The sequence below is a fragment of the Amphimedon queenslandica genome, unplaced genomic scaffold (assembly GCF_000090795.2).
Source record: "Amphimedon queenslandica unplaced genomic scaffold, v1.1 AMPQUscaffold_11361_Cont15039, whole genome shotgun sequence".
NCBI classification, from domain to species: domain Eukaryota; kingdom Metazoa; phylum Porifera; class Demospongiae; order Haplosclerida; family Niphatidae; genus Amphimedon; species Amphimedon queenslandica.
The window spans coordinates 1-9,337 of NW_003548396.1; the positions used below are offsets into that span (position 1 = coordinate 1).

At 31.2% G+C, this 9,337-nt stretch overlaps 2 protein-coding genes and 3 long non-coding RNA genes across 5 annotated transcripts; 2 read left to right on the top strand and 3 right to left on the bottom strand.

Moving 5' to 3' along the window:
* Positions 1-6: 6 nt before the first annotated feature.
* Positions 7-548, top strand: LOC109589398 (uncharacterized). The gene is made up of 2 exons (XR_002188674.1): positions 7-130; positions 200-548. It is a non-coding gene; the product is annotated as an uncharacterized LOC109589398 (long non-coding RNA).
* Positions 549-995: 447 nt separating this feature from the next.
* On the bottom strand, positions 996-3,085 carry LOC109589399 (deoxynucleoside triphosphate triphosphohydrolase SAMHD1-like). Its single transcript, XM_020005488.1, has 15 exons — positions 3,071-3,085; positions 2,824-3,019; positions 2,630-2,770; positions 2,513-2,542; positions 2,372-2,466; positions 2,250-2,319; positions 2,112-2,203; positions 2,013-2,069; positions 1,867-1,966; positions 1,721-1,819; positions 1,616-1,675; positions 1,472-1,561; positions 1,340-1,422; positions 1,246-1,288; positions 996-1,200 (listed from the first exon to the last, which is right to left on the bottom strand). Exons 2-15 carry the CDS (start codon positions 3,016-3,018, stop codon positions 1,150-1,152), a joined length of 1,206 nt encoding a protein of 401 aa, XP_019861047.1. The 5' UTR covers position 3,019; positions 3,071-3,085; the 3' UTR covers positions 996-1,149.
* Positions 3,086-3,212: 127 nt separating this feature from the next.
* Positions 3,213-3,504, bottom strand: LOC109589401 (uncharacterized). Its single transcript, XR_002188676.1, has 3 exons — positions 3,432-3,504; positions 3,363-3,376; positions 3,213-3,307 (listed from the first exon to the last, which is right to left on the bottom strand). It is a non-coding gene; the product is annotated as an uncharacterized LOC109589401 (long non-coding RNA).
* A 20-nt stretch (positions 3,505-3,524) lies between these two features.
* On the bottom strand, positions 3,525-8,263 carry LOC109589397 (flagellar attachment zone protein 1-like). The gene is made up of 13 exons (XM_020005487.1): positions 8,227-8,263; positions 7,590-8,180; positions 7,501-7,548; positions 6,806-7,458; positions 6,725-6,761; positions 6,555-6,670; positions 6,338-6,461; positions 6,159-6,214; positions 4,150-4,252; positions 4,033-4,107; positions 3,910-3,978; positions 3,688-3,774; positions 3,525-3,628 (listed from the first exon to the last, which is right to left on the bottom strand). Exons 1-13 carry the CDS (start codon positions 8,261-8,263, stop codon positions 3,525-3,527), a joined length of 2,100 nt encoding a protein of 699 aa, XP_019861046.1.
* Positions 8,264-8,423: 160 nt separating this feature from the next.
* LOC109589400 (uncharacterized) lies at positions 8,424-9,290 on the top strand. Its single transcript, XR_002188675.1, has 2 exons — positions 8,424-8,566; positions 9,113-9,290. It is a non-coding gene; the product is annotated as an uncharacterized LOC109589400 (long non-coding RNA).
* Positions 9,291-9,337: the final 47 nt, after the last annotated feature.

Below are 9,337 nucleotides of genomic sequence, written 5' to 3' on the forward strand. Positions count from 1 at the left end.
TACTTATAGATATACTGTATAGAGAGAGACTAGTGACATATTATGATATTATTGTGGTACATATTGTATTTATATTATTAGTAAAAATGTTGATCAGTTAGACACAATGGATGAATCATTTACTGATCTTGTAAGTAATATAGTATTAGTAAGAATACTATGAGTGACATACCCTCTCTCCCTCTCTCTCCTCTCATAGGATTCTACTCTCAATACTTGTACACTATCAGTAGCTCCTCCTTTTCCTCCTACTCCAATGAGAGGTCCTCCCACTAAAAGACAAGCATTAGGATATGGACATTCATTTAGTTCAATGGATCTCACTAAATTAGGATCCACTGGTACTCTCTGATACTGTTCATGTATCCCATTAGATTGTTATATTTTATTTTTATAATTCTCTCCTCTCTCATCATTGTTGTGTCTTTCTTTATTAATTATTATTACTTAACTACATTGCATTTAACTCTCCCTCTATAACTGTCTCATAGCCCAAGCTAATTTAGTTTAATTTTCTTGCAATTGTTTACTTTTATTATCATCAAAAATGACAAATCCAAAACGTGAATGTGCATGTGTAGTATACCATACAGCTAGCAACTTTTGAGGGATAAAACTTTCATGGATCGACCCAAAATTCATTTTCATGGATTTTATTTTCAAACATTTATAGCTATATACATGTAGCTACATGTATGTGAAACGTAATTATAATTTATGCTTGCTCCAGCCACATCAATCTATCCTGATCATTGACCTAATCACTGTGTTAACACTTTCAACTAGATAGGCACTAGTCTTATCTACAGGCTATAAAGGAACGTGTAAGTTTTAAAGACTGGAATATCATCAATATCAGTAGTCTTGGTATCATTAGCAGGTTTAGACATGTATATAAGCAGGGATATACATTTATCCCAATATATGTTATCTCATTATGTTATAGTATGTGCATGTTCTTTTGCCAATAATATTTATAATTGTATAATTATGACTGAAATCAAAAGATATGTTCACTATGTTACTATAACACACTATATTAATAAGCAGCATTATGCATTAAATGTTCTACACTAAGAACTGAGAATTATTATTTAATTTTTAGCTTTTAAAAATTCATTTCACACATTCCATCGAATCATTTTTATATCATGAGATATCAGGCATCAAATCATAATTTTCTCGGGGCGGATAAAGTTTCTGTTAAATTTAATTATAACTGTTGGATTAGTATACTTTTCTTACCCAAGTTTCAATCCTTAGATCATTAATTGCTTTTTTTAATCCTCTATTATTATTATTGAGTTAGTCTAATGTCATTAATACATTCTTTACTTACTCTTGAACTGTCTTTATTAATCCTCTATCACCACTGACAAAGAAAACACGCCATGGGAGATTGGCATGATATCTTTCTTGTGCCTAATAATACAGTGTAGTATAATTAATGTCACATTATGATAAACCTAACCCATCTATCAGTCCATTTTCCTGTTGAGTCATCATCACGATAATAATATTGTGTCCAAGTTTCATTTCCTTCATATCCATTTAATACCAGCTACAAGTACATACCCATGATACGTGTGTTACTATTATAAATTAACTTAATTACATCAATAATGAGATTACATTCAATTTCATCAATACCAGTTGCTTTTACAATAGCTTCTTTCTGTTAAATAATTATTATAATTTATGCCATTTTCACTGTAATTACCAAGTCATCTGGATTCTTATTCCAATCTTCTGGTGGTATAATATAACCAATTTCTGCAATAAATTTAGATTCGTCCAAACAATCCAGCAGTACTTGCACCTACAATGTACATTCCATTTTTTATATGTAGTATTAATTTCACTAACAAGAGGATCTTTAACAGATTGCCTGATGAGAGTAAGAACACTGTCAGTGAGTTGTGTATAAGCAACCATACTTCTAGCAGCATCAGATATAGTCACCTTACTGTATTATTAATGTGGTAGGAATAAAATGCCAGAATTAATATTACCTATTAGTGTCTTGAATCAATTCAGTATTATCTGCTCTTGTTAACATTACTTTGATCCTGAACTAGTTATAAATAGTAGACACGCATAGATGTACTTACATTAAAGCAACAATTCTTATTTTGCGAACATAATATAAATCCCTGTAAAGGCGACTATGAGTGCTGAAGAAATCATTGTATGTCTCCAAATCCTATTATAGTAAAATGTGGATTTTAATATAATTAATATTTTCTAACATCTTCATGGAAGCAGATGTGTAATTTACCATCATCACACCTCAAAACATAAACTTTGGCAAGGAATACTCTGTATAGTTAAATAAATTGAACTATAGACAATATCACCAATATATAACTACCTCCATTTGAAATTGATTTTTGCCCCCAATACTGCAGCATCTCTTGTTGTGTAATCAATTACTTTGACATTCATTTGACTTTCATTTAATATGATCTGTAATGTACATATACTTAAAGTACATAAAATAAAATTATTGTACCTCATACAGAAATTCTTTGTCTTGGATACACTGCATCTAATAGTAATTGTAATCATAATGCTCACACGTACACAGTTTTAAAATATTATATATACAAATATTAGTAAGTTTACGTACTTTCCTTTCTTCTCTCATAAGTTCTGTGATGAAGGTAATATCTTCTCGAGGGTTATTGAAATATCTTCTAAAAGAATCCATTAAGTCTTCATTATCTTCCAGCATGTATTGAAACATATTGACAGATGCTTCAGAAAAATTCTAAATTGATACAACAAGTACATTACACTAATTAATGTACAGTATACACTTACATCCCAAGGCTTTTCAGTGTGCTGTTTTTGACATATTTCCTTCAGGAACAAACCAAAAATGTGAGAGAAAGGACCAACACCCAGGTTAAAGCAAAGAGCAGCAATTTGTACACACAAAACATCAGACTCAGTAATATTCAGCTCAGGTTGTTTTCTTTGAAGTTGCTTAACATACTCTCCAGCAAAATAGTACATTCTAAAAATATCAAGCTATATTATTTGGGTGCTAGATCTAATTGACTCTTACCCAATGCTGTGCTGAAGTTTTGTATAATTTGCTTTTGTTTTGTTTTCATAAGTGTAACCTACAGTATAAGCAAGCAGGATTTTTGATGCTCTACATGTATATACATTGTACATACATGTATAATAGTTTACCTAATGTGCTGATTTTTTTTAGTCTTTGAAATTGACGTGATTGTACAATTTTTATAATCAATGGATGATCAATGATTATGTTACCATAAATGTCATCTTCAAATAACTATACAATATAACAGGTTAAATTTAACATTGAAGTAGATTTATAGCTTGCTTACAAGAAAATCCTTTCCTTGTGGGGAGAATAAACTTAAATTATAAAATTAATATTGTCAACTAAAACTTACTTCTCCTTTGGCTTAGATTTTCAGTTTTCTGCTGAAATTTAACATGTTCTTTTTTGATCAAATATATACCACTAGTTAATATACACATTATAGCTAAATTATAGTTGTACCTTGCACTTCTTTATCTTTCTCAATTTGTTGCAAATTCATCATTGTTATTTTTGCTTGTAATAAGTCAATTTCTTTCTTACTCTCAGCTGGTGATGTTTTACATTTTTCTGAATAAGAGGTATGAACTCTTGATCTGACTACTGACCTTGTACTTCTTTGATTTTATCATCTTTTTGTTTTATTTCTCTTTTTAAACTTTTAATTTCAACTTCCATTTCTCGTTGTGTTGCTACTATATAATTATTAGATAAAGTAGAATTTAAAAATTTTTGATTGTTCAGTAGCATTGAAATGTTTTCTGTCCCTTTATTTTTGTATATCTTATTAATAACTGCATGAATCACTCACACAATAGCATGACACATACCTAATTGTGCTTCTCTACCTTGCTCTTCAATTTTACCAACAATTGGCTTTTCTGCATACTGTTTGATTTCTTAGTGATTTGAATTGATCATAATGTTATTATGTGTTACAAACTCATGTTTACTTTCTTTCTCAGATTGAAATAAAGCAAGCCACTCTTCTAGTAGTTTGTTTATTTCTTTCAGTTTTTCATTCTCAGCTAATGATAATTTAAAAATAAAGTATTACAAAACATCTATACCTTGAAACCTCTCACTCTCTGTTATACTGGCAGTCAGCATCTTGTTTTTAGAATCCAGTGCTTCCTTTAATGACTCTGCTTTTTGCTTTATTATCATACTTTCCTATGAAATGAGTAAATTATTAAAAACGGGACCCGATAAAAGTAGGAGTAGAAGTTTGCTAGATAAAAGTAGGAGCATAGAAGTTGAGACTAAAATGTGTGGGTGGATAAGAGTCAGCCGACCATGCAGCCATTATGATTAAAAAGTAGGAGCAGCTATAGTAACTTCATTTTTTGAAGGTAAAGACATGTATAGGCAATTTAAATGATTTTAACAATAAATTCGAGTTATTTTGGTGAGTTAATTTAGGTTGTTTTATAAATTGAAGGACTGAATACACAAAAATAATGTATAGGTAAACACTTTGCAGTCTTTAACGGTAGTCTCATATATTAATCCACTATCCATAACCTTCTGATTAAGTACTTGATCTATTGTTATCATTGTTATTATTTTTATTATGATTAGACTATTCTGGTCAAGTATTTAGATATGTGTTTTAGATCCATCTGGCTTTTATATTTAGTGCTTTCTCTCATTTTAACTCTTTTTTGTCTATCCTTTTTCTTGCTTGATAATTTTTCTGTGATATTGTGTTGGTTAAATTCTTGCACATTATAGACAAACAGTAACATAGCTAGTATGTACAACAATGCATGATTTATGATTTATCAAAAAGTTATAGTTAAGATACATTGATGGTTGACCTACAAAAATTAAAGAAATAATTATGTGAAAATTTAGCACACTTAAGAATTAAGTGTGATGAAAGATATACTATGGACTCCTGGTACTACAGTATGGAAATTCTAATAATGGAGTAAATTTTATCCACTGCTATTGCCATTGCAAATTTACACTCCCTCACTATGTGCACTTCACTAGCATTTTTAATTATTTTGAAAAGGATAAAGTGATAGCTATTTTTATTTTAACTTGATTTTGTCTTTTTTAAATGTCATATTCATATGCAAACAGTATAGAACAAATGCAGAGACAAATTAACAATGTTTACTAATTAATAGGCAACATTTAAAAAGAAAATGAACTCAGCCTACCAATTTGATACAGAGTACTGACTTCTGTATCTACAGATACAAAGATTAAGCTTATTATAATTATCTCAGAAACAACTACACAAGCTAGGAAAGGATAACTTAATAGTCAAAATAATAATGATACATAACGCACCATTTACTTAATACCATTGCTAATTTTTACACGAGGAAATAATTTTTATATTTAATTGTAGTAAAAAATAAAAACCAATGTTGTGGTTAAAATTTTTTGGGTATGATGCTACATAGACATTTGAGTTATATGGGGTCTCCAATACAATTTTTACAGTTACAATCAATAATTATTTTGTGTAGATCTACATGAAGCTGCTAAACTTGTGTTGATTAATTAATGCTAGCATTGTAAGTAAAATTAGCTGTAATTTAAATTTGAATTATTTTAGTTTAATTATTTTTAAAGCTTTTGTTTAAGTTGTTCTCATGAAGAATAATATTAAAATAAATCTACACAATCAAAGTGATAAAAAATTTAATATCATAGACTATTTATACTATAAATATTTGACTATAATCATAACAACTACACACCACATATTCCACTCTGCTCCTGCTTTTATTACCATATAGCTCGAAATTTTTGTGGGTCAATATTTTCGTGGTTTGCTCCTAATGGGGCAATTCTTGGTTTAATTTTCTTGGTTGACAGTTTACATAGCCTGTAAGGGATGGCACTTCAATGATTTCATGGGTTTAATTTTTGTGGGTAGCCCATAACCACGAAAACCACGAAATTTACATTCCACAAAAATTTCAAACTATACATTATTCACTTAGTGTGTGGGCGGCTGGCGCTTATCCACCCACGCAGTTTAGTCTCAACTCCTACTCCTACTTTTATTTAGCAAACTCCTACTCCTACTCCTACTTTTATTGCATTTCTCACTAACTTCTTCACATTCTGTTAAATGTGACTCTTTTTCTTGTAATAAATGCTTTGCCTCAACTAATAATAATAATAATAATAAAGGACAAAATTGATATAAAGGATTATTACATGATTACATGTCCCTAGCAGTTTAATGTAAAGTATAGTTAAGTTCTTTTCATCATTCAATGTTAACCATACTTGCTTTAGTTGTCAATTTCTCATTCTCTGCTATATAGACATTCAGCTTCTTTTGTTGTGTTTCTTGAAATGACTTTACTTCTTTTTCAAATGACTCTGCTGTTTCCTTCATTCTCATGATTTCCTTTAAAATAAGTAAATTATTAAAAACTGGTACAAGTCATAGTCAATGGTCCATGCATCATTTCATGTTAATTGCATTAGAGAGTCACTATACCTCATTTAAAGTAGTAACCTCCTCCTCACTATTAATCAGTTGTACACTCAATAACAGCATCAACTGTTTTGATAAACCACTACTAGTTGATAATGATGAGATGTAGTGAAGTTTATCTACATGATAGTATATACATTATAAAAAATAAAATTTGAGAGCACAAGGCTTACTTAGCTCCATTGTAGCAACAGTGGAAGTGTCGTTTACCTTTTATACTTAAAGTAATGATAAAATCAGCTCATATTGTTTACCTCATACACAGTGCAGTATCCAATGGTTAATCTCTTCACTTTGTTTTCTTTCAATACATCAATATTATTAAGAGCAGCTGTAATTAACTGCTCAGATAGAATCAAAGGGAAGGAACAAGTGATAGTGAAAGAATTGCCATCTCTTATGACATATAATCTAACATGTTGTGATGAATTTTTAAATAAAGCTGACGACATTCTCTGGACATCACTAAGTGTAGATTCATTAGCATCCTTGTCGACAATAATGGTAATGATTTCACACTTCAGTGGTGAAGCATAAGAAACAGTTTCATTCAGACACTGATTGAGTTTTATTTCCTTTAGCTCCTCAATAGCTTTTTTATATTCCTTAATAACTACTTTAGCCTCCTCTATATTAAATTCATTAACAAAAAACTCCAGCATACTAATATCATCAAGCTGACAGTTATCACAAACTAATTCTAAAACTTCACGAAGATCTTGACACTGAGCCACTTGAGGCCTTAATGTTTTGTCGTATGTGCGCAATACAGATTTGATATTATCAATGGATAGGGACTGAGGGTTGTTCATCATGATTGATCCCACTTTAAAGAATGTCTGGCCGAACTTTAATCGCATCATCTTAAATTCTGAAGTAACATTCATAGGAAGAAAAATCTTCAACCCTAAGTTCAGTAATATACAATAACATAACAGCTAATTCTTACCATTGGCATCGTTTGCTTGAATGGATTCACCAATGCAATAAGTTTTTCCTATAAAACTATTATTTACTTGTTTGCTCCAATATACTTACTGTATTCTTTGGTGATAGTACTTCCTATCTCAGCAGTGGCTGTTACTTTACACAAAATCTCAGCAAATGCTTTGAGTATTTGGTAATCATTGCAAACAGCTTCCTTTATTTCAATCAACAGGGCCTCTCCTTGTACATTAGTTGGGAGGATCATATCTTTTATCAATTTCGCTGTATGCAAAAGTAGAACCAACTGAGGCAATGAAGTCAAAAGAGACTGTTGAGCTGAATAACAAGCAAGAATTCTACAAGCAGGATGCTTTATAAAGAAATAATAAAAATTATGTTCATTTTTATTAAACATACTCTCCATATCTATTTCATGAGCTACTCCATTCTCTCCTAATTCCCTCAATGCTGATACCAATGAATAGATACTAGGCCGACCACCTTTCTTCTGAACATCATCAGCTTTCAGTAACCATTTGCTAAGACATTCACTGAGACACCTTCCAGTATCTCCTCTGTGGTCAGCTTCAATGAGATGCATTGTGTTAGGAGACAGACCAAGAAAAAGACCAAGATTATAATAACTGACTCCTGAATAACCATATCTTCTGAGTAACTGAAGTACCTCAGCAAGATCACTAACTACCAAATATTTGTATTTAGTCCACAAAAAAGTAACTAAACATACTTTGCAGCAACATATCTGTTGGTACAAGAGAAGCCATTGAGCTGAAGTAATAGCTGGGGGGGGGGGGGCTCCCGTGCAGCTAGCTCAACAACAAGAACATACACGTGATCTCATTTAGTACTAGTAGGAGGGGCTAGTAGTAAAGCCCTGGTTTTGAATTTGATTTTGAGGGAGTCCCATTTTTGTAAACTGATAATTCTATTTTATGTACTATTAGTGTCTATATATTTATCAGTAGTACTGGAGTAACTGATGGATCAGTGATACAATCATTGATACAAGTTATGACTGATGAGAATTACCAGCTCACTGGACCCTGACTCTCGCCTGACTCTAAGAAGTTAGTCTATAATTATTATTTATTTATACTACTGTATGGCTACAAAATATCACATGGGATTAATTTTCATTATTTTTGCTGGGTGAAGTTTTAATCCAATAAAATTCTTCATATGATCACACCTTATAGTGCTTTAAAAGAAAATGTGAAACTGAAGCACTATGAAATTAATATTTTCCCAAAAAATTATGAAAATTCAACAGCACAAATATTTGTACCAGTACAGTATCTGTTATTGTTATTGCTGTTGTATGAGGAGGAAGGAGAGAGGGAGGGGAAGGGCTATAGCCTATACCATGGGCTATAGCCTTGGGTATTTTTCAGAATTTTGGCATTTTTTTAAATGGCTGTAAATTGGAAAACTGAAGTCGGCTCAAACTTTCTACACAGCATAAGGACATCAATATGCTTTAGAAAATGTAATAAAAAATTGGGGGTGATTTTGGTGCCATTTTTTGGAAAAAACCATGAGCTATAGCCTTGAGTATTTTTTGAAAAATACCAATTATATTTTTATTCATAACTCAATGACTCTCCTCCCTATAGTCTGAGGAGTTATTACGTGTGTATCCTCCATATATAAATTATTTTGAAGTCTCTAAGGAGGCTCTCAGTTCCTGTGATTGTCAGTTCCCAAGGTTTCATGCTTTCCTTAAGTGTAATGAGTCCAAACCAGAGTGTGGCCGCCAGACACTATCAGAACTACTGATAACACCAGTACAAAGAATACCAAGGATCATATTATTACTACAAGGTACATGTATATTATAT

Excerpts from the sequence above, each read along its gene's own strand:
- LOC109589399 (XM_020005488.1), bottom strand. The coding sequence starts at position 3,018 with ATGTACTATTTTGCTGGAGAGTATGTTAAGCAACTTCAAAGAAAACAA. Across the intron at positions 1,967-2,012 it reads TTGATTCAAGACACTAATAG|TAAGGTGACTATATCTGATG; the intron begins GTAATATTAATT and ends TTAATAATACAG. Across the intron at positions 1,562-1,615 it reads AATGTAATCTCATTATTGAT|CTGGTATTAAATGGATATGA; the intron begins GTAATTAAGTTA and ends ATGTACTTGTAG.
- LOC109589397 (XM_020005487.1), bottom strand. The coding sequence starts at position 8,263 with ATGGCTTCTCTTGTACCAACAGATATGTTGCTGCAAA. Across the intron at positions 7,549-7,589 it reads TACTATCACCAAAGAATACA|GAAAAACTTATTGCATTGGT; the intron begins GTAAGTATATTG and ends ATAGTTTTATAG. Across the intron at positions 3,979-4,032 it reads ATTTCAATCTGAGAAAGAAA|AAATCAAACAGTATGCAGAA; the intron begins GTAAACATGAGT and ends CAAATCACTAAG.